At 44.8% G+C, this 24,615-nt stretch overlaps 1 protein-coding gene across 2 annotated transcripts; it reads right to left on the reverse strand.

Annotated features, from left to right (window-relative positions):
* Positions 1-1,258: 1,258 nt before the first annotated feature.
* Positions 1,259-16,906, reverse strand: gata2a (GATA binding protein 2a). Of its 2 annotated transcripts, none has more exons than XM_085159463.1 (6): positions 16,218-16,906; positions 11,699-12,100; positions 10,353-10,928; positions 7,553-7,698; positions 5,586-5,711; positions 1,259-4,894 (listed from the first exon to the last, which is right to left on the reverse strand). In XM_085159463.1, the coding sequence occupies exons 2-6, from the start codon at positions 11,925-11,927 to the stop codon at positions 4,595-4,597; spliced, it is 1,377 nt and encodes a 458-aa protein (XP_085015589.1). In that variant the 5' UTR covers positions 11,928-12,100; positions 16,218-16,906; the 3' UTR covers positions 1,259-4,594. The 2 variants fall into 2 exon arrangements, with proteins under 2 accessions (XP_085015589.1, XP_085015588.1); XM_085159462.1 differs by lacking the exon at positions 16,218-16,906 and adding an exon at positions 12,338-16,211.
* Positions 16,907-24,615: the final 7,709 nt, after the last annotated feature.

A 24,615-nucleotide genomic window follows, 5' to 3' on the forward strand; every position in this document is an offset into this window, starting at 1 on the left:
AGTGGCAGAGTGATTTTTAGCATTAGGTACTCATACCACAAACTGAAAGCTGCCCTGAAGCATGAAACTTTGCACGGAATTACTCTTAAATACTGTACAACCACGCACCCCTTGTAATCAATCTCTTTTTTTGCTGTCTCTGTCAGACCTCTGTGGTCTTAATTGGTCTTAATAGTACAACAGAAGTATTTCCTGTTTGAACTTCTCGCTTCCTGTTTTTCTTTTTTTTCAGTGCTTTGAAAAAGCTGTGTCCTCAGTCAAGCTTGGTATGCAGCTGTCACTAGCTGGTGGCCTTTCAGTGCTCGGCGCGAAGGGGAAGAAAATAAAGTGTCAAGGGCCGTGAAGGTCATAAAAAAAGTGAAAGATTACCCAAGATCAAAACACTTATTCTGAATAATTTTCGACACATGGAGAGATCATTGGTGAGATTTGGTGTTCTAGCGGGTCAGGATGCGATAGTTTCCTGTCAGCAGAGGTCATCGCTGATAATCTCCTGTCAGCTCTGGATCGCTCTCTGAGTGACAGCTATGACTGTCAGAGCCCCGCTCATCACATCAGTGCTACGTGCTATACTTGATTAATCTTAGAAGAGTTGCTCGAGTGACAAATGGTGTGTATCAGTAGAGGTTTCCATGAATAGTGTTCACCAGGTGCTTTACTGAACATACACACCTTTTTCCTGTCAGGCTCAGTCAGACGGGTATTTCTATGAATTTCTCTTGATCCGTGAAAAGAGGAAGTTCACGTGTCGGCCTCTTTATATAGCACAAACGCTAACTTGATAACCATTACAGTTCAAACAGCTAAAAGCTCAGTTAATGCTTCATCATAGCATGACTTAAGTTCTGTTTTTGACTCCACAAATGAACTACTTGGGGAACTTTATAGCAACCCAAGGCATGAATAAATGCCCTGTGTTTGTATTATCTAAATACTGTCCTGACTAGCAGTCTTAATATCCTTATAGGGGTCTGAGGAAGGAGGGATGCTTTTTTAGCTAGGCCCAGGCAAAGGTCAACCCCCATTGCAACACACATACATTGGGAGACCTGCATTTGAACTGTACTGCACTTCCTTTCATCTTCTACGTCTCTTTCTCCCTAACTCAACTTTGCGAGGGGATGGTCGGGATACCTTTTGATTCCGCTAATTCAATTTGATGGAAAAACAAATACGCTGGAGGAGTGGGAGACAAGAAGAAAGTGGGAGTAGTAGGGGGATGGAGTGGGGGGGAAATGAAGAGATGGTTAGTTATATGCAAGCGCAGGGGGGGGAATGAGTGGTGGTGGGGATGGTGGCGAGGGAGGTTGAGTACAAGCGGAAGAGTAGAGGGGAGAAGGAGAAGGAGGCAGGGAGTCGAGATGAGTTGAAACATCCAGTTCCAGGTTGAAGTCGTAAACCTCTTGGTGCTCTGATCTAGGTGGCCACCATGTTCAACCCCGCCAACGCATCTGAGATCTCTCCTCTTCATCTCCTCTATGGAATGCCACTCTGATAGGGAAGATAAGTAACATCCTATTTTACAGCTTTTTTTTTTCTTTTTTGTGTCACATAACTCAGGATGTGAGTTAGAAGGAGATGTCTTCTTCAATGTAGCTGTTGGTTTGGTGAGACCTAGTGAGTAAAAAGGATACAAAAACCCTCTTGTTGCAGAAACTGAATCAATTTAATGGGGTAGAAAATTGAGCAGGAGTGGCACATGCAGACACCGAAATACTTCACCAAGAAGTCATTTCATGTGCAAGCGTGCGTGCCTCGTGCCCGCTACCTAATGCTACCTAACCCTTGTGAGGCATGTGAGTTAAAATGTAGGCCTGCTTCCTACAAATATGCACACCAGGTTTATGATGCTTGGTCACACACCACACCAACCTTGTATGCATGTGCACTTGCATGTTCATGTCTGCATATGTGCTTGCGAGCTGCTGGCCTGGCAGACTCTGGTATTATTTTTGGGAGAGCTTCTCCTTCCCTCTGGAGGGCCTCATTGAGGAGTGCTGGCTCTCTCCGTCTCCCTCTCTCAGTCCGGGAGTCTGGCCAAGCCCGGCCGAGCAGGCTCGCTGACTATAGCGGTGCACAACTCGCTGGAGTCGTGGCCCGTGCGAGGCCCAGCTCCAAAAACACTGTGCTACACACAGATGCTAGGCTGCTTGCTGGCAGTGGAGCGTTACGTTTTCACTTACGTTCAGCAAGTGGATCAAGATGATCCCACCCCCTCAGTGAAAACAGACATTCACATGCAGTCCTTCAGTGCTGTGTTCATGCATGTCGAGCCAGTCAGTGTTGAGAGTTTGCTACAGTGTAGCATAAGCTAACCACAGAGCCTTCCAGCTTCACTGGATAGCAACATGCCCTCTATATGTAAAGCCTGGATAAATATTATTTTCAATGTGAACGGATCAAGACTCTGGGAAACCCCAGCAGATCAACCTCTGCAGCAGTCCAGCAGATGTGAGGAGGGTGGAGGGTTCAGGGAGGGGTAGTTGTCTGATTTCACCGTAGACCGTTTAATCGGATGGTTTGTGCTGTGGGTGTGTGAGGGCATGCTGAACTCAGCGATGATGACCTCAAATTGGCCCTAATCGAGTAGACTCATTAGCGGCTGGCTCTGTTCAAAGTTTCTCCAGCCCCGTTATTTTACTGTAATCGTCCAAATGGGAGGGAAGAAGCAGAACGACAAGCGCAGAGGGAAGAATAGAAGACAAACAGAAAATAATGAGAGAGCACGAAGAGGGAGAGTGAAAAAAAGATAAACAAAAGAGAAAGAAAAAGAGGAGGAGATGAGGGAGAAACAGAGCTGACGCCTGCTTCCTGGCAGCCTCAGCTGCGAGCACATCTGTGTGCGAAGGGTTCAAGCAGACCCCCATGTGTTTGCTCAGGTCGCCTGATTGCCTTTCCTTCCTCTTCTCTCTCCCACTAAAGACCCACTGTCCTTCCTCTCACTCCAATCACCCTGGCCGAGGCAGAGAGAGAGAGGGCTACTCCGACAGACGCGGGGAGCAAGAGCAGCTCCTGCTGAACTGAACTCATGACTCAGTATTTTTCACATGCAAATTCATCAAGAATTTGGCTGTTAGAGATTTTTTTAAAAAAGAAAAGAAGAAGGAGACTTTGCATGGATTACTTGGTTAAATTAGGTGTGAATTAGGCTTTGCATTTGTGTGAGAGCATGTGGGTCTGTGCATATGTATGACTGTATGACTTGGGAGCCCTTGGTTGGAGCCTGCTGTCTGGGTACAATGGTCCAGCCCGGGGCTTTAACTCCACAAAGAGGCCTTTTCTTAACAACGAGCCATCACAGATAGAGGAGGAGCCTGACCAAAGCATTACCACGCTTAAGGGATCACAGAGCTTCCCTTGATACATCTGATATCACTTATGATTTTAATAATCAAGCAGTCTTCATTAAAAGGACCGTTCAGGCCATAATGTCTGTCTGTGTGCACAATACTGTGAAAACACTTCAGACACATGATGTGTTCTATCAAAGAGGTACATTATCAAACCTTAAACAAACAGAATCACAATGAGAAATCCACCAACATAGCAGGAGTAGTTTAAAAACAAACTGGGCTCAGGTATAGAAGTTGGGGTTTTTTAAAGGCAAGGAGTGGTCACGGCGTTTTTCTTCTCTTTACTGCCCTTTGTCAGTTGGAATGTGTGCAGCGTATAAGGATAGAGACAGATCTTACCTCAGTATTAAACTTTATTTCCTTTTCTGTGTGAGATGGAAAAATGATAAAAACGTACAGCTCAGGGACTTTTTCATCTAAGACAGGTCAGTGTTTTCTTTACATAATAACCACAAAATTAAAATCAGACGTTTTCCGTGTGTTGGACAAAAGCTTAAAGAGTGAAAATAAATTATCGTAGCAATAATTATAACAATATAACAACAATAATAGCAATTAAGCATTTATAAACACTCTATTTACTGCGTTTTTTTTGTTTGTTTGTTTGCTTTGTTTTCATAAAACTCTGTTATCAAAAACAGGTGGTGTGTACAATCCAGCATGTTAGAGGGGCACTGGTTTTGGGGTGTACTGTTGGTTGGGTCTGACTGGTCAGGAACAGGAGCGCATGACTTCTGCGGGAGGCTGTTTAGCCAGTTTGAAGACTTCCAGCACTGAGGAGCAGTCGTGAACGACAGCCTGAGGATGGACAGGGCGCGTGTGTCTCAGTATATAATGAGATGGTCGTGAGGTGAAAACAGCGGTTCTTTTTAAGCCCTCTCATGAGTTTCCTGTTGCAGGATCAAGGAGAGGTGGGTACCAAAGTGACTTAGTAAAAAATAAGCAAAAAAAGAATGACAAACATCTCCAATCCTGCTATCCCCTGTCACCCAAGGACTAACGAACCCCTCCTCACATTAGCTCTTCACAGAGTCCACTTAAGTCTCGCTCTCCGCAGCGGCTCATCAGTGAAGTCAGGCATGACGCAGCCATAAGTCATCAAGTCCGACTGAAAGTCTTTTCCCTACAACCACTGTACACGAAACAAGGCTGCTCAGCTGTCGTGACTCGGGAGGCCATTTAGTGTTTATGGCGATGTGATGACTCCTACAGGCGAAGGGGGCTCTGGGTCTGAAAAGGCCTCAGTGAGGCTCAGCCCAGACCGGCGAGCGATTGGAGTGGTGGGGGTGACCGAATGAAGGGTGAATGGGCGTGGGCGTTGGCAGCATGTGTCCCGAGTGGCTGAAGGGGGGCAGGTGACCCATGTGGGTCATGTGACTGGCGAGGCCAGGCGCACCACCAAAGGGAGAGGCCTTGTCCTGCATGCATTTGGAGAGCTCGTCAAAGCCGTCCCCTGATCGTTTGTTCCTCTTGGACTTGCTGGACATCTTGCGGTTGCGTGTCTGGATGCCTTCTTTCTTCATGGTCAGAGGTCTGTTGACCTGTGAAGAGCAGAAGAGCGGCACATTAGCTCAGGCTTGGCGAACAAAAGCACCACTGACAGTGTGAACACAGCATTGTAGACATTTAGGTTTAGGTTACTGTCACAGCTCCTTCACAGCCTCTTTATTTTAAATCTTAGCAGAAATATGTCAGATGTTGCAGTTACTTTTTTTTTTACTATCCCAATAGCCTTTTATGAATAACCTCAGTGTTATTCATAAAAGGCTATAAATAATGAGCAGCTGTTTTGCATATATAGCTCCATTATAAAGCGAGTCAGGGGCGTGTGGTTTTTTTAATCTTTTGTTTAATTGTCCAAACCAAACAGAACCACAGTGCTCATTAATGAATACACCGGGATGAGGACCAGGCTGGGCTCTGAAAGGAGCAGCCAGCAGACAAATCCTCATCAGTGTAACCGACGCCGTTACACTGAAAGACAGTCCCACCCGGCAGCCTCTCTGGGGAGTAACGCCCCCCATTGAAACAACGATGGTTTAATAAAAAAGCCGCCCGGTGGGTTCTGCTCGACAGGGTGAGCAGGCTTTGCCTCCCCACTCTCACTTTCTGTGCTCCTAAATCGATACGAGCTGTCCGCCCACTTAACCAGTTAAGGACCAGCAGCCCTCCCCTCCTCCTTCCATCCCAAACCCCACACTCATCCCCCCCCCCCCCCCCCAAGCTACTTACATTGTGCAGTTTAAAGTAAAGGCCGCAGGCGTTGCACACCGGATCTCCGTTCCCGTTGCGCCTCCAAAGGGTGGTGGTGGTGGTCTGGCAGTTTGCACAGCAGGTGCCTGCACGTCTAGCAGCGGACTGAAGGAAGCATGAAAAATGCATCATAAATACTAAACTCGTTCACTTGTGGAAGGGAGGTCAGCGCGGGCGCATCACAGTAGATTTCGTCTGAACCATTAGCAGCAGAAGCAGCAGCAGCAGCATCATTTCGATTAAAATAAAGCCGTAACACTGATACCTCATCCCAGAAAATGTGCGACACGACGGGAAAGTTAACGGGAGGTTTTTCTTAAACTTCTTAAACGGCGGCACGTGAGGTCCCATCTCTGACCGCACAAATATGTGCAGACAAACATCAAAAGAAGCGACACACAGACTGGATAAATTACTTAACTTCTCTATTGAATCAATTGCATGTATGTCGACCGCTACAACTATGATCAAATTTTGTAATTTGTGCAATAAGACATGGAGCCATGTTTTTTTTTTCTTTCTTTTCCCCCCTGCAGATGTCTCTCACGCTACTCTACAGGCCCGCTAGTAATTTTATTTAATGATAAGTATGCTATTAACGGAGGTCTTGCGTAAACTCTGTATTTTATCACGATCCAAGAAAAAAAAAAGGGCTGCGAGTCGTGTGAGACACGGTGTCCTGTCTGACAATATGCCGCCGTGCCCATTACGGATCGATTTTCCACACATAATAAAAAGCATTAGCTTCACATGCAAGGAGCCTCCGGTTCCGTGCCGTGCGTGCAGCATCCAGGTTAGTCTTTTAATTCATTTCAGGTGGAGTCGTTGCTGTTTACCTGGCGAGCAGCAGCAGCAACAACAACCCAGGTCATTTTCACATGGGGTAAAATATAAATGCATCATAATTAAAATTTTAAAAATGCAAAGCGACTGTGCGTTAAGCCTAGCACTGCCCACCGATAATGACAAACAAGAGAACAACATAAATCCATTTATTTTCCAGTCCCCGCCCCTCGCGGTCTGTCTCTTCACACATAAGCGGCTCCTCCAGTGTTGTGATAATCTCTTTATAGTATATGTCAGTCTAGCCATAGAGAATGCAGAGCGCTGGTTGAAGGCGGAAACAGCCGGGAGCCTGACTTCCTTATCTGGGCCGGCCAGATATCCGGATAGGAAACAACTGGATGCCCCTTTGAACACAACTCTGAAAAACACTTGAGCTGAAAATGCAAAAGCTACAGCCACATGGGCCGACCCAGTGGAAAATGTAATGGACTTTTTTTTTTCTCTTTTACGAATAGGAACGACGTGGAAATCGTCAAGGAACAACACGAAAAACGATCATTTCAAAAACGAGTTTTAGTATTTCAGGGGAAAAAATGAGGTGGAATTTTTCGAATTTAGCAGAAAGTGTTAATGAAGACCATCAGAGTCATCATAATGAGGGTGTGTGAACGAAGTCAAAGGTTACGCAGCTCAAAACAATTTATTAGTTTAGACCTTATTTTTTTAATACCTTAATTAATATAAATCGACACATTATTATTATTATTATTATTATTATTATTATGATGCAATTTGATGCAGGTTTATTGTGAATAAAGACTGAGCAGCTCTGCAACATGGCACAGCCACCACAGGATTCCTCTCTGTCATTGCTGCCTTTCATTTACTCAAGCATGGTGTTAACTAAAGCAGCATGGGCATTGGTATCAGTAACAGTATCAGAAGTAACAGCAATAATGATAGCAGGAACAATGGCAATAGTAGCAGTATTGTAACAGGCTATGAAGGCGGATCATCGGGGGGTGAGAGGGACAAACAATTCCAGGAAGATCATAGGGAAAATATAACTTTCCTGGAATTGTGCTGCCGGCATCTGCTTTGTGCTCATATTTGGGTGCCTTCTCTCAGAGTGAGGGGATGGAGCGAGAGGTAGGACTCACCAGTCTCCGTTTGGGCTTGATAAGTGGTCGGTTCTGGCCGTTCATCTTGTGGTACAGTCCGCAGGCATTGCACAGGTAGTGGCCGGTACCGTCCCGCCGCCACAGCGGGGTGGACGTGGCACCACAGTTTACACATTCACGGCCCTCTGCATATAGTTCAAGAAGAGGAGACAAAAGGAAATTTTATATAATTAAAAAGTTCCCCCCTCTTTGTGGAGCAGCATATAGCAGCTGTGTAGCACAACCTGGTCAGGTAGTTATAGCAGAGTGGTGCATGACCTCAGATGGCCTTGTAATATGAAGTCAAAAATTGGGGTAGTGACAAACATCCATATCAGTGTGCAGGTGTACCAAGTGTGCACGGCTGCCCAGGACACAGACACCTCTATGTAAATTGATCTGGAGTGGGGAGGCCACAAACAGCCAGAACATGTCCAGAGGTGTCCAACAAGAAGAGTGAGACACACCATCAAATTAAGCCTACATTATTGATCAGCTTAGTGGGCACCCACGAGAGGAAAGTAAGTGTGTGTTGGTGGTATTAGATGTGTCGGAAAGTGTTTGATGAGAAGCTTGCGTGCTGGTTGGTGTCAGAAACAGAGACAGCATTGTATCAGCACAAGTTGTAATAGAGTTTCTACCATTCTTGGTGACTGGATCAACAGTCAGTGTCCTGTGTGCGCGCATTCTCTTCTGTACAAAAAGCTGCTTAAAGAAAAACAATTCCCACAAGTTTTTCTTCCCCCATTCAGGTTTGACTTCAAACAGCCTGTTGCTAAACCAAAGCTCATTTAATTCAAGTGTTCCCCTCTCCCTAGAGCATCAACTCATTATTTCTGTTATAATGCTAGCGACACCCAAAGTCCCACCCTTGCACCACAATAGGACCTGACCTGAGCAAAAAGAAAAAAAAGGCTAGGTTCCTTTTGAAATGCATTTCTTGTGTTTTCGTACCTCCCTTCTCTTCCCCTTAAAGAATTTCACAAGTCAAGCGACCACACACAAGCAGTCTCATTAATATGTTTTACATATTCGCCCACAATGACTTACAACTTTTTGCCTTGCACAATGCTCAGTGTTGAAATACGAAAAACAAATGGGAAGGCGAAACAGCTCCGAGCATAAGGTGAGCTACACGAGGGGAAGGAGCTGTGGGTTTGAGGGCCAGTTCAACAGGAAGCAGTACCGTGAGGTATTCGTGCTGACAGAGAAAATGTCACTGTGGCATTTTGTCCAACAATCAATCACAATTACTGGCATTGGACATTGACTTGATAAGAGCCTTTTTTTTCTTTTTCTAACGTCGTGGCAGATATGTTTGTGTTGCTGATTCAGGCACAGTCTGGTCAGGCTCTTTTAAATGTCACAGTGTAACATTTCTCCACCACAACAGCTCATATTCGCTCAGGATTACCAGGCACCGAGCATTCCCCAGGTGTGTTAAAAAGCACGGCGACAAAGGATGGCAATGCAGATAATTGCAAAGCTACATTTGGAACAATTTGTTAACACACTGCATTTTTTGTTATTTCACATCCATTCTTTCTTTTGTCCAGTAACTCAGTGCACCACAGCTGGAACAATGTAGGGAAATTACACACTCATTAAGCAGGCTGAGTTGTTTTTTCAAATGTCTGCCCATTAGTGTCAGGCATAAAGTCTAAGTATCCCCCCTTAAATTTGACTCCCAGCACATGCAGCATATTGAATCAAAATCCTGTCCAGACAGTCAGAAAATATGCTGCTTTATTATGAACATTTTAATGTCTTTAAAATTAAGGGGAAATGGGAAACTGCTTGAGTCCTTTTTTAAAAAATTCATGGTTGCTCATTGCACCAGAATACACTCTCATCTTCACGGAGAATCAGATCTGCTGTGAACTTGCTCGCCCCTCCACTTCATGTCAGCGCAGCGGGCCAAGGCCGTGCTTAAAAACACAAACAGCAGGGCTCTGTCGCCTGTGCTTTGTTAGTGCTGGGGAGAGCGGTGGGCGGGGTGGAGGTCGTGATTTGTTCACTTGGAGGTATACAGGATATGGCAGGAGCCAGGGCGTCGTGACTCCCTCGTTTTTTAAGCGCAATAAAGGCCACGTTTAAAAGAAAACAAGCCTGTGGCACGAACATGTACCTGCCTGAGCACCGTTGATGGTGTGGCGTCTGAATGTAAAGTTAGTGTTGGACTTTTTTCTCTCTGCTCAAAAAACGGCTAAATTACTTCACTTATTTTTTAAAAACATATACTTAACCAGTTTATATGGATCGTTTAGTTGTTATTTATATGTAAAACCATATACATATGAATAACACGTCAGTCCCAAAAATTATATAATCCCACTTTCGTTCTCTATTTTTCGCCTCGATTACACTGACATAAGTGAATGAATCACACAAGTCTGAAAAAAGTGTAATGGGTCAAATAAGGCTTGACAGTGTCCGATGTGGAAATTATCGCTCTTTTTTCCGTATAAGCAACTCACTGGAGCAACAAGTCTGAGCCACGAAGTTTACATAATGCAAGCATTAAGAAATTGATAAATGCAATTACACCTGGGAATAAATGAAAGAGAAAAAAAAGAATAAAATGATGCTCACACCATAGTGGAAATACTAATATCACCTTTACATGGAGACCAATGAAATATTCATCAACCGATGATTGCTTGTGTAAACTAACCTATATTGCGCAACGCTTCACCGCTCAGCTGAATAAACCATAACCATTTAATTAGGCCTTATCGATTTGATCTGCCATCTGATGAGAGAAAGGGGCAGGGGGGCTCAAAACACACGTGAGACTCACCTGAGCTCGATCTGGCTTTGCTTTTGCATTTGGGCGTAAAGCTGGACGAGGACCCGCCGAGCAGGCTGCCGGGATGGAAGAGACTGCCGCCGTATTCGTGGGGTGTAGGGAGAGAGTAGGCCGGGTAGGTTGGGATAGGGTGATGCGTGGCTGGGGCCTGGCTGTTCATCGAGGCCAGGCCGCTGCGGAGCGGACTGCAGCTCTCCATTTTCATGCCGTCCGTCAGCGGCACTTGGTACTTTATCGACTCTTTCTCATCCATCCTGGTTGAGGTGGAGGTCGGAGAGGTAGGGCCGGGGTCCGGGGACACGTCTTTGGGAGGGGTAGGGGGGAAACTGTACAGGTGCGGGCTGGAATGCGACGCTGGAGTGAGCGAAGACACCGGAGCGGTGCCGGTGCTGCTACTGCAGGGGTAGCCGGAGCCGGCGGGGTGAAGGCCGGGTTTGCTGAAGTGGCTGACCGCCCATGCGTTGTGGTGGTGTGCAGCAGACAGAGCTGCTTTCCCGGGGTCCAGCCAGGGAATACCGGGGCTGTGGATGAGGTGTGGCCGGCAGACCTGGTTCCCAGTGAGGCGAGCTGAAAACCATAACAGTCTATTTAATATGGCTGTATTCTGCTTTAATTTCTCAGTAATTCATAAGTCTTATCATTAGTTTACAACTCAGTTAAAAAAAATCTTACCTGTTAAATTCCCTGAATTTCTCAAATCCGACATTTAGCTCCAGATGTAGATAAAATATTCGTAGTTGATTTTAAATAATAGATTTTTTTTTTTTTTTAAATCGAAATTAAGTAACCTCTCTACAAATAGTTTCCATTAAATGAAAGCAGCCGATATAGCATTATTAAAGCCTACAAAAGTGTTAAATAAACAGAGCTCCTTGTCTGGGCATTATCTTTTCGTCCGCAGCAGCTCTCGGACTAAAGGTTGTTATTAGTAAATTTGCGCTTTTTATTTTATATCCGGGAAGTGCCTCTCTCCCTCCAGAAACTCCTGCCCCAACAGAGAGGGGTTAAGTGACATACTTCCCTTTCCTCTTGCTGTCATTTGTTAGAAATTCCTTTTATGTTGGTGAATTGACCCAGGAAAGTCAAGAAGGACTTTTTCTAACTAATTGCTGCACAGGCTTTTGTTGTTAGGCTGGCAATAAGCTTTTTTACACACAAAAATCATTAGCCTTTAATATCACACACACACATTAAAATTATGGTATTATACGACTCTTTTAAAACATGGATATATAAATGGAATTTTTTTTAAATACAATTTTATTTATATTATACTTTCAGACATCTTATCTTATCTGGCCTCACACTGGGTGATCGTAAACTTGAGCGCATCTTACCGTGTGCTTGGCTGTAGGTGACCCTTGCTCGGGAGTTGGTGTAGTAGGGGTTCCCTTGAGAGTCCAAGTGGTTCAGAAACATATCAACCTCGTCCTGCGGCAGTAAAGGCGCCATGGGCTCCATGTAGTTGTGGCTCAGGCTGTGGTGGTGAGAGTCCGGGTGCTGACCGTTCAGCACAGCATGATGGTGCGCCATCCACCGAGACTGATCTGCCGCTGCGACCTCCATGTCTGAGCTGACAGTCTCTATTTTTTTCCCTCTCCCCTTGAATGCCTCTCTGTTTAGGCTTTATTTGCCTCCAAGTGGAAGTCGATTCCTCCTTAAAATATAGTTCCTGAACTGTGATTTACAGCAGAAATAGAATCCTTAAATAACTCGCTCTCCCTCCTCCTCTGGGATACCTGCAAAGAGACGAAAGCAACATATTAGTTTAACAACACGTCTCTCCTTCCATGCAAAATCGAAGCACCCTTCGTTACTTTTATCTAATTATAGCGGATGACACGTGAAGTAAACTTTGCACAATTTAGGGTTCCTGCCATTACAAGTCGGAAAAAACAAGACATCGCTGTCTCCAAGTCGAAGCAACGCATCCTGTATCCGCATAAAGAAAACACTTAAACGTCTCCTCTGAATACCTGTTGCAGTTGTGATCAGCTGATGGTATACAGAGCCCTGGATGTGTAAACCTCTTGATTCTTGCAGTGCTCAGGCGCATTAATGAGATGTGGGGCAGACTGATGCGGCTGGCGCCAGTAAATTCCCATATCTAGCCATGGGGGGCGGGGCGTCGGTCTGGACCAATCATAGCGGGCACTGCCGCAATTGGCTAAATGCGTCCCTGCTCTCCTTCTTTCAATTTTCATTTTCCTGCACCGAAAAACTAAAAGACTTATCAATCAGCAGTGTAATTTCTCGGGGATCTTTTTTTTTTCGCTCACGAAGCTCAAACGAAATGAGCAATCGACCTCTGATAATCTGCCTTTTTAGCGACGGGCTGAAGACAGAGCCTAACAATGTGTGAAATTTACACCATATATATGGCCCAGTGTTAGCTTTTTACAACGTACCCATGCAGGCGTAGCTCCTCTTGCTCTCTATAAACCCATTTACAAAATATTCTTAAACCCTTCGTTTTTTTAATACTCGTGGGTGATTGGTCTTTTGTTTTTATGCCACAGTTGACCGGTTAAAGCTGCATGTCAATCCTTATTACTAGCAATAAGCGTAAGTGTTTTGGTTGTTGTCTGCCCCAAGTAAATACAAACAGCAATTTCAGCACCTCTTAAACCAACAGAGGAGGAGTCGATTTATGACCCCGAATTGCCCCCCTCCCATTGTTGGGAGCGCCTAATTGTCTTTAATTAGTAGCACGACATTCCTTTTGTGAAAACAGTGGTTTTTGTCTCGGGGGCAGAGCAATCAAAACATAGTTTGCATTTCTAATGACGCCCGTTGATAATTTGGCCAGACAAAAGGGGATGGGCGCAAGGCCTCACGTTGCACGTAGGGTACGAAAAGTCAGTGGGTGACAGTCAGAGCGTCTCCCGACGCGCTCATTCACAAACTGCCCACAAAAATGAAACCTGGCGGGGTATTTAATGTTTAGACAAAAAGGGGAAAAAATGCGTTTCTGTCCAATTATATTTTTTCTTGTATTTATTTCTTTGTTTATTGAAAGCGTGCGTAAAAGGAGCAGCACATGCGCTGTTATTTGTGCGCAAGTAGATCTACGTGCACTGCCGCTGCGTTTGTGTGATTGACAAGGAGTAATTGGAAGGTGCCCTGAACAGACTGGCCGCCACGCCGACGCCGGGATCCAACGTCACAAAATCTAACTAGGAGCTGAGCAGTGTGGGTGGGGGCCTGCGGGGGGTTGCCGTGATGACACGGCACAGGTCATTTAGGCGATAATCACGTTTGATGTCATACCTGCGGTATAACTGCGCGCCTGTGTGTGTGTGTGTGTGTGTGTGTGTGTGTGTGTGTGTGTGTGTGTGTGTGTGTGTGTGTGTGTGTGTGTGTGTCAGTCATCAGTCATTAAATCTCGGGCATGTTGCCAGAGGCAGCGAGTTGATGAGCTCAGCCCTTTGAGCTTGTCAACTCCTAAAATCAACAAATTACAACATGTGTGGCAGCAGAGGGCCAGCGACTCCAATAACTGACATTCCAGTGGAAAAGAAGCCACAGTTGGCAGGTGGAGTGAAGTCTACCTTAATATGCTTATTAATTGTCAGTGACAAATATTGTGTTGTAATTTACACTGCATCAATCAACAATACCGCACCAATTACGCACAATTTAATGTCGCACAGTAATTGCTGTCACATGTTTGAACCCTAAGCAACAAGGACTCCCTCTGTTTGAGCTTCAGTGAGTATGCAGCCATGCTCTTGATCTTGTAGCATCAGTGAAAGGACACTGCACACTGTGGCTCAGACTTGCTGGTCTGTGTTGCATTCTGGCTGTGTTAACCACTGGGAGAGTGGGTCGGGCTCAGGATAGCTGCTGTAGTATTCCCATTGTTGTTTGCATGTTTGCCAAATGGATTACTCAGCAGGATTTACCCCCACTGTAATTTATACCTTCATTAATCCCATTTGTATCTTTGCTGGAACAAAAAGATGGGAGAGGGTGATGGAGGGTTAGTGGGAGAGGACGGGGGTGGGGGAGTTGCTGTTGCCTTTTTCCCTCTGTCTTTCTCAAGGACACAGCAGTATTGTTTCATCCGGCGATGCCATCCAAAGAGCGGAGAACGCGTCCCCTCGCACAACGCCTCCTGAGCTGGGCGAGAACTGTGTGCAACAACTGTATCACCGTGCAGCCACAGTGGCTAATGAACAACAAGATTATCATTCCGATCCATGCTGTTATTAAATGGGATTGGCTTTATCTACCTGTTTGTTCCCATTGGGCACGGTCATCCATCATTATCCAGAGTGTAGGTGTGTGACTGTGTGCCCAACTATGTGTGTGTGTGTGTGTGTTTTGAGGGGATGGGGGGTGTGAAGAGCCACTGTGGGGCTTGTGAAGATAAGCAGAGCCAGAGAGAAGAGAATGACAGAAACCAGCTGAAGCATTATTGTCCCCTTTACTCACGGCTAATTAGATCGAGCCAGGGCACTGGGTGGGTGGGGGGGCTTTATAGACACAAGCACCCAACATATAACTGCTGAGAGAGGGAGCCTAAGAGCACCACGGTCTCCCATTTAAGTCATTTCTGAATCAAAATAATGACATTTCAGAAAAAGCGGGTAGGACATTAACATGGACTGCACACACTCAACAAAAAGTGATTACGGACCGCAAGGTGAACCTAGTTTTACAGTCAAAACCACTTATTGGAGCTATAAATACAAAAAAAAAAAAACCACACACACATTTGGACCTCTTACAGTGTTTACTCACAACTCCATCTTCATGCCCCTGTTCTTTGCTGTAATCATTTCAATTCAATTCACAGCTTTATTTATACAGCCCCAAATCATAACAGCAGTTGCCTTTATATTGTAAGGGAGAGACCCAGTGGTAACACAGAGCCTCCATGAGCAAACACTTGGTGACAGTGGGAAGGAAAAACCCCCTTTGTATAGTCACACACAATCACGCCATGCCTCTTAAATCATGAACACATAAAGCAGACCCAGCAGCACAGGTAAGAGAGGGTGGAAGAAAAAGAAAGGCACTCCTGCGTGCCTGCGGAGACCCACCAGCCCTCCCCCTGTCTCACCTCCGCCAGTGTAGTGATGTGATTGCTCCTTCTACTGATCAAAGAGGGTTACTCGAGTCATTATGCGTTTTAAAGCGTGACAATTGAATACCTTTGTCGTCACTAATATCTCGCTGATGATACACTAAACAATTTAGTTTCTTTTTTTTTTCGGGGCCAGAACTCGCTGCCCACGGCAACACGAAAAGTGAGCCACATTAAAAAGGATTATGCGCACGGATTAATTCGTCGATATATTTTTTTTATTGATTTATTTATTTATTTTAAGAAGCTATGGCACACATACATCCGTTTTGTTAACCCGGACTTAAACTTTTTTGGTCGATCATTCGGGAAAAACAAGCGGAGCTGTAGAAATTAGAAGAAAAACAGAGCGCGCTTCCAGTGAATATGAATAGTAATGATGAATAATAATATGAGTAATGAATGATAAAATACATTACAACGTATGACTGCATCAAACATATAATATCACTGTACCGCTTTAGAGATGTTGCGGAGGGTTATATTTGGCCTAATATTCAAATATCTGTGACATGTATAATTATAAATAAAGAGTTCATAAAGAGTGCACGTGCGATCAGTGTACTTTATTCCTCGATAGCCATGAAAATATAGCACAAGCAACCGTTTTTCTTTTTTTATGCTGAGCCTGTAGCAATTATTATTACCAGTACCTTACTTTGAATAGCCTCACATATAATCACAAAATATAAAATAAAAATAAAGTAAAATCAGAAATAATATTTTAAAGTTCAGATAGTTTAAAAACGCAGTAATTGACTTACCTCCACCAGTCTTGAACAGCAGACAAAGTCAAACCGGAGAAAGTGGAACCATCTGATTCACTGCGCAGCTTCGCGTCTTCTCTGCCCTCCCCTCCTCCTCCAAAAATAAATGATAACAATAATAATAACGGTGCAAAATTAACGACCAAACCGAAGAGGTGTCCAGATCTGCCCCGTTTTTATGATGCTGTCGAGACTAAATGGAAAACCCGGTGGCCTGATGGTTGCTGCTCTGTGTGCTGTGTCGTCACCGAGCGGAGAGCGGTGAGTGTCTGCGCGCAGTATCCCCCCTCTACGCTCGCTCTGTCCAAACCTCTGTGAATATAAAAAAAAATGAAGAAGAAAAAAAAACTTGTGTGCCTGTGTGAGAGGCTGCGGGCACACAGCAGCGTAATGGCACGTCAGCCAGAAGCCTGTCTTCCGGGTCCTGGTTAAATACACAAAACTGGCAGCGGTACCTGTTCCCGAGAGGTTCTCAACATACTTTAGGATAGCTTGTCCCTCACTTGCTTTTCAGCATCTCATCCTTTTGTTTTTAAAATGTATATCAACGTTCCTCGAGGTCACTGTGAGCTCTGCCCTGACAGACTGATGTGCTGCTTACCTGAGCCTGTGGAGTTAATATATGGTCTACATACATGCAGGGAAATAAAGAACTTCGCTAGATGTTGGAGCCACCAAGGGAGCGAGCAGAGTCCCCGAACCCAACTTGTCCCAGCTGCATAATGCGCAGTCATTATGATTAATTTGGGGCTGAACTTGAGGCTTGTGACTGGTGGGGGGTGGGGGTGGGGGGTGAACTTAGAAATTGCATAGCTGGGAAATAATTAAAGTCTAAAAGCTACTTTTTAGTGATAATAAATGCTCTATCTTCTTTTCTTGTTTTTTTCTTTTCGGTTTTTGTAACAACTGGGATAGACCGAGAGCCTCGGTCCTAATTGACTTACTGAGATATTTGATTTCAGAGAAACAACCCCCCCTCCCCCGCCCAAAACACTGAGTTAAACATGTAAAAAAAAAAAGAAAGAAAAATACCCATCCCTCCCTCTCCACCCCGTTTTTTTTTTTTTATGTCTGTGTGTGTTTGGAGGGGGGGGGGGGGGTTATATCCCACACAGCAACAACAACTTTGTAAAACATGCAAAGCCTCTAAAATCTCTTGCACGCGACCTGGGCTCGTGCGTTGCGCCGAAGCCAGGCAGGTGCAAGGGGCGCGAGGACCTCTGCAACTCGGGGCCCGTGCTCCCCAGAGTGCGCACACACACACATACACACATGCAACAAAAAGGGAAGAGAAAAAGAAAAGAAAATGTGAAGTCTGACTGAATTGGTAAACATTTGTTTTAATGTTTGGACTCGTCGGAGCAAAAAGCTTGGAGGCACGAATAATAGAAGCCAATAGGCTAACATAAGCACTTTATAATACTTTCTCAGTATTATTTGGACTCTTAACAGTCTAAAAGTATGAGGTTTTGCGGATTTGAAATAAAGCATTCTTTTTTGTTTTATTTGTTTTTAATATTTTAAATATGAAAACTGTTGGCTTATGTTAGGTTATTTTAGCGAGTTGTTGTGGACTAAACAACGTTGTGTATTTTTATTAAGTTGATAATGCAAACCCAATAAATGTGAGTTTACATATGTGTCTTTTAACAACAGTTACAATTTATTCGGTAGTTGTTTTTTTAATGATGTCTCTCAAATACATCATTATTATTACTTTCCAATAAGTTGAATGTTTCTCTCAAATCAAATTCACAAAAACTTAATATTATAATAAATATTTTGCAATATTTAATAAATAGTATTTGTTTTGTTAATCCGTTTTCTGTGCGTTCTGCACATATTCCGTGTGTGTGTGCGCGCGCGTCTGTGTCTGTGTGCACGGCTTTCGTCAGGGAGATATTATATGCACACTGCATTAGATGCCAGGGTCCTTCTCCTTCTGATTATTACCAGGGGTAATATTTCATCGGCACCGCGCAATCTTTGTTCTCTGTGAAGATAATAAATGGCCTAATCGTTATCAGCAAACTGCTGGGGGTGTCAGCACCGACCGAGGCTGGAAGCGGGGTCCAAAGTGCTGCTGAATAAATTGGTGTTCCTTATCTCTCACTCCCAGATTATCGCCGCCTTTTCAAACTTGCACAACAAATACATTCAATGCATCTAATGCATCATTTGTGGGGGGGGGTGGAGGGGATCCCGCAGGTTGATAGAGACAGAGCGCAGGGAATGAGACGTATTTACACGTTTTCCGCTGCAGCTAATATAAGCTCTATTTGACATTAGAAGGAGTTTATTGGCCGGACCACTGGTGCACGCACTTTACATATCACCGCACGCTGTGATGCTATCTCTCTGATTAGACTCATCCTTTTCTCTGTGTTAGATTAATCTGTCTCTCCTCTTTCTTCTTCTTCTTCTTCTTTTTTAAAATGCATCCCATCTTTTGGGAATTTATGATACAGCTTATTTTGGGATTTTACTAAATGAGGCAATATTGTCACACATTTCCAAACTAAATTTCAGTAGTTTTTTTTAGTAGGTTGGGAATCAGGCTATCTACAGTACAGATAAGGTGATAAAGCCCAATTTCCAGCTATAATTGCACTTGTGAAAATGATTCCGTCCTAATAAACACATCGGAACACGATAGCATTATCTTCATTTCCACAATGGGATAAGCCGCTTAACATGCACCGTTAGTTTTCTCTGATTTGTCCGGTCAGCAGGCCTGCTCCTCCACAGCAGCAACACGGGCCTCGCTTTAAAGGCCCGTGTTATCACTTAAACAAACTGCTGTGGCATTTGGTTGAATGAATGCGCCTCGTCCGCCACAATTCAGTTCAGCTTCGTCTAAATTTTACAATTGATGTCAGTAAAGTGCATTTTAATCTGTCCAATCCACTATTCTGAGGACTGACCTTTCTTTAAAATGGAACTTGAAATTTCACCACTAAAAAAGGCTTCGTTGTAAATGTGGTAAGAAAATAGTTGTGTGTTCTTAATCGAGCACGAGATGCAGCATTCAAGAATGACACTTATAGAAAAAACAGAAAAAAAGAAAACAGTCTCCAGTAGACACACACACACACTAGCACGCACACACTCTCCCCCCTTTTAATACCACGGCATCTCCACCGGCCCGGTGCTCTGATGGTCTCCTAGACAACCGAGATAACGGTGCAGCAGTTTTCCATATCGGTCCCGGAGTCTATTATAGCTCGGGATTAGCTCTCTTTCGGAAAAGGTCATATACAAAGTCACCAATCTTGCTCTTTTCGCTGCCATATGGCCCCACGCGTGAGGGCACATTCATAAACATGCGTGTGTCATTTGATTTACTGCCATTAGACTAATGGCACTGTCCCGTTTTATTGCGCTTCAAAAAGTAGTCATGTAAACTGGAGCCTTGTGAGGAGACAGCGAGACCACGGTTATCCCCAGGACTGAGACTGCGAGTTTCTGCAGGAGAGACAGCTGGCCAGGAGACCATGTGCTGTTATATAGCGACCCCTGGCGAGAAAGGGATGTACTGTAGGACAGACGTGCAGTACTTGGATTCAGAAAGCAAATCATCGTCACTTTAACACCTCTGTTGCAGTCCTGCTCTACAATCAGCAGTTCAAAACGTCATATGGATTTAGTTTTTAAATTAAAAGTGTTCCAGCATGTTTTCAGGAGCAGATCGTTGGGTCATAGAATCTGCAGGCCTGGATTAGTGCACTTTATCACACTGCTCTTGGCTATCGTCTCTCTCTCTCCAAGTGACAGCGAATGTACCCACATCCACCCACCTGAAATAACATTTTTTGCTAATATTTATCCCCTCTCTACACTGCACTCATAACTCATTCGCATTTATGGTTTCACACTCTTCCACACCTCTACCACAGCTAATTTGAAGTCCGCTTTTGCTGCAGTTGCTGGAGCTACACGGTGCACCCAGATTCAAATAAATACACACTTTGACACTGCTTTGTGGTCGTCAGTGATGGCGAGGACGTGCAGCTAACATTGCTCTGTCATTGCATTAATATCTTTGTTTCTTGTTTCCCACCTTTTGAATTGCCTGTCTGCTGCACCAGACGCTGTAGGTGTAGCTGGTTCAAATACTGAGGTCTAACAAGCTGACTAAACCATCTGCAGTGAAAGCATCGGCTCCATTTTTATCCCTGTAGTTTCCCCACTTTGTTTCCATAATCATTTGCTCTGCTAGTATATAGAATTATTCATCTTTATATATATTTGTATAGTTTTTTAAACAGCATTTTCCAATACCCTCCTCACTGATCAGCCTGTTTTGTGCGCTCTTACTTTCATTGGCCTGTATCTTTTATATTTTTTAAAACCTTTGGGTAAAACATTCCAAGGCTACACCTGTGCGTATGTGTCCTTGGACTCTGTCGGGCGGCATAGGAAGCTGTGCTACGAAAGCTGAACTGTCGCACCAGTCTCTGATCACCTTTTCAGGGTCTTCAGTGTAATTGGCTGCATTCATTCTTCACTCAGTTCAGTCCAGTCTCCCTTTTCCTGCTGCTGAGAAGTTCCCCTCTAGTCGCAATGCTGCTGTCACCGTCTTTCTCTGTAGGGATGGCTTTAGTAGTCAAAGTGATGAACACGGGGTGTGCCAGACGCTGTGATTTGAGCTTTGCCCAGATAGTTCAGCTTTTATCTCATCAGACCAGGGAATGTCCTTTAATGTTGTATTTTACTAAATATGTGGATGTGGCAACATTATATAGTTACGGTGGCTGTTCTAAGGGTAAATGTCTGACTTGATGGAGGGCAGCTGAGAAGGATCAGTCTCTCTGTTACTATTTCAGTGTTATTGTTGTTTCACAGGCTTCTTGAGAATATCCAAGACTTTCTAAATTATTTCATACCTGTGAAATGTGCTTTTCCAAATTTCCAGCAGAAGTCTACAGAGAGTTCCCTTGACTTTGTGGTTTAAAGTGAATTGTGAGCTTTACATATAACGGGTACATTACTCTCGTACCTTACTCTGTTCAGTTTGGCAAATGTCTCTGTCTTTTTCTTTGAAACATTAAAAATAAATAAATGAACTTATAAAATGTTTTCTCTCTGTCATTATGACACTTACGTTGATATACAAAACAAATGTGTTCGCGTTCCCATGTATCACATAAAGCAGGCTAAATTGTGCAAAGAAAGTGAAAGGGTGCAAATACTTTCCGAGTCTCTGAAGACTGGGTAACAAAGAAACTGTGGTATTCAAGCAGTACAGCAAGGGAGGGAGACTAGTGCACAGCTGGAATGTTCCAGCTGGGATTCCCGGTGGCTGGACAGGAAGTTAGAGGAGTTCTGACAGGAAGTGTGTTCTCAGAGAGGGTGGAGAGAGAGAGAGAGAAGGGGGAGATGTTTCCTGTTGGTTCTCCCCACATGTTTTGACGCCTTGCTCATTCTGGGTCCTCTTCACAGCCACCATGCACACGTACCAGTATGTAAATGCTGCTGGTCACATCCACCCGTGCTAATAGCAGACTGCTATTAGAGGATAGTGGTAAGCTGAGAGAGTAAATCATGTACGTAGGGCAGGATTGTGTCACAGGATGCAGATGTCACCACATGAAGTGAAACTTCCTGCCCATCAAAGCAGTCAGTACCAGTTTAATGGACTCACAATGTGGAGCCCGTGTAAATTAGGCTTCCAAAATTCAGGAGGGAGAAATGATGGAGGAAAGGAGGAGAGAAAGAAAAAAAATAAAGTGTGTGTTTGCACAGGGGGGTGGGGGCGGGGGCGGGGGGCTGTATTGTAGGAAGAGATCTGATGGAGTGATATGTGGATTGCGAGAGGAAAACTCTCTTTGTCTCTTCTGAGCTCAGTGGACAATCAAAGTTTCCTATCAGCTCTGGAGTAGGGGAAATTGGCTGCCCTGGGAAGGAGAGGGCCACTCTCACAGCCAATGGGAAGTGCCCCTGTCACTCTAATCAGGTCTGATAGAGAAAGTAGGAAACGTGTGTGTGCCCGTGCACATGCTCCGACGAGAGTGGCTTTTAACAGAGAGCAGCTTTGTTTCACTTGTCTTCGTATGATCCAAGATGATACAAAGTAGCGTCAGGCCTTCATCTGCAGCTTATCCCCTGCACTGAGGGACAGACATGAGCTGCACGGGCACGTTTTTTTTGCCAAAAACTTGCCCTGAGAGGCATGACCATCGGTGCTTTGATGGAGCGCCATGTGGCAGAGATCAGTGGGTCTTAGTGGGAGCTGTGGACAGTTGCACATAAGGACGGCAAGGGAAGAGGATTACTGTCTCATCAATACAAATCCATACAGGGAAGGAGGCTGACATCAATATGCACAGAGATATAGGCAGGGGCTTTGAGTGAGCGTGCACAGTGTAAACATCTGCACAAGAGGACCACAACGGTGAACTCTGGATTCATTGGGGGAGGGGGGGGGGGGGCGGTTGTTGTTGTTTTTTGTGCCATCCATCATTCTCACTGTCCCTCCATCCCCACCTTCTCCATACCAGACAAGAATGCCCCCCCCCCCCACCCAACCCCCAATCCTCTGTTTGAAGTCCCATCTCCATCTCTGCGCTCCTACACTGTCCTTCCCTTCCTCTGCCTGTCTGAATGTCATATCTGTCAGCCTCGCTCCTCCCCGCCTCCTGCAGCTGCAACCGGGGCTACAGACGCCTTCATTGTCCTCCTCTTCCTCACCCTGACGCTTCTGCACCCGGCCACATCACACCTGCCACCTGCACAGGAGGCATAGCCCTGGGACCTGAGCCGCGGGGGCTTTCATCCACTCCTCACCTCGCCCTTCAAGAGCCTCTCATCCCCTCATCCCGGCGCCCTGTCACTGAGGAATGGCCGGTGCAGAGGGCCGTGGCAGAGTGGGACACAGAGCTCCTGTTGTAAAAAAAAAAAAGGAAAGAAAAAAGCGTGTTTTAAGCGGAGCCAGAGGGAATCAGTGCAGGTGAGGCGTGTGTTTGAGGGCGAGTTTTGCGGTTAGATTTGACTCATATTTCTTCTTTTTGATGATATTCCTTTATGGCTGAGTATGAGGAGTGGATGAACTGAATGAATGTATGTCATGAGGAGCGTGGACCTGAGAGTGTGCGCATAATAACATGCTGACAGTGAGGGTGGTGGCTCTGTCTCAGTGATTTATGAGAGTGTGCTGTGAAGGGTCCTCTGAGCAGGATATTGTTCCCTGACTGGTGACTTCTGCCTCTCTCTCTCTTTGTGTGTGTGTGTAGTTGTGTGTGTGTGTGTGTGTGTGTGTGTGTGTGTGTAGTTGTGTGTGTGTGTGTGTGTGTGTGTATTTGAGAGCAAGAAAGATTAAGAGGGAGAGTACTGCAGGTGAGCCCTCAATGTAATCAATCACCACCACGTCACCAAGCCTAGGGACTTGTGGATTACCTCTTCAACTGATATCTAGTTTGACTCCAAATCTTTTTTTCCCCTTCTTTTTTTTGCATATTCATTATTTCTGGCAGATAAAGAATGAACACACTCTGCATCATTACTATACTTCAGGAAAGGAAGATAATAATCGACTCCATGCCTGAGGGGGGACCGTGACAGCTCAACCGCATGGCCCAACCAGTCCAACACCCTGCACAAACCCCACCATCCACCTCAAACACACACACATGGTTTGCCACATCAGGATACAGTGCTGCACACGAATTCCGGTTCAAACAGTATTTTGCTCGGTTTACACCAACAGATAAACCGCAGCTCTTCTGTGACCGGTAATCATATCCTGGCCCAGAACTGAAAAGACTGAAAGGCCTCCGATGAGCCACAACAAGACAAACAGCCGTGTAGGGAAGCAAATGCATCAACAGACTCATGTTTGACACGAGCATTAAGGTGCAGCCACGTTCGATGCCATCTCCGTCAGAGTAAAATACCAGAGACAATACAAGTAGCGTTTACGTACAACTGTAAGAGCGTTCCAATTTCTAGCTTTGATACCTTCTGGTCCTTTTGTAGGTTATTCCGGGGGGAAAAGACACAACCTGCAGTAGTGTGCAAAAGTCTGGAGCCACCCTTTATTTCTTAATATCTTCTGATGGGCCAGACTTTCTTTTCATTTTTAAAGTAAAGGTCTGCTGATGGTCTTTTTAAGTTTTTATTTGGACATTGACTTTTGAATAATTTTAAATTGTATCTTTAGGCTGTTCCCATTTCTTTAGTTGAATCTATAGAAATGCCAAAGAAAACAGTTTGATGGGTATAAACTTGTATTGAAACAACAAAATGATTCCCAAAGATTTCCTGTTCACCCGTGTCCCAAAGGTGCTCCATTAGATTCATGTCACGTTCAAGGAATCAGTTTGAGAAGATTTGAGCCCTCTGACAGCAACAAGGCATTTTCACCCAGAGACCCGCCGCTCCCAGTAGATCAGCAGTT

This window comes from Neolamprologus multifasciatus, chromosome 5 (assembly GCF_963576455.1).
Source record: "Neolamprologus multifasciatus chromosome 5, fNeoMul1.2, whole genome shotgun sequence".
Taxonomy (NCBI): Eukaryota; Metazoa; Chordata; class Actinopteri; order Cichliformes; family Cichlidae; genus Neolamprologus; species Neolamprologus multifasciatus.

Excerpts from the sequence above, each read along its gene's own strand:
- gata2a (XM_085159463.1), bottom strand. The coding sequence starts at position 11,927 with ATGGAGGTCGCAGCGGCAGATCAGTCTCGGTGGATGGCGCACCATCAT. Across the intron at positions 10,929-11,698 it reads CACCTACAGCCAAGCACACG|CTCGCCTCACTGGGAACCAG; the intron begins GTAAGATGCGCT and ends TATGGTTTTCAG. Across the intron at positions 5,712-7,552 it reads TCAAGCCCAAACGGAGACTG|TCCGCTGCTAGACGTGCAGG; the intron begins GTGAGTCCTACC and ends TGCTTCCTTCAG.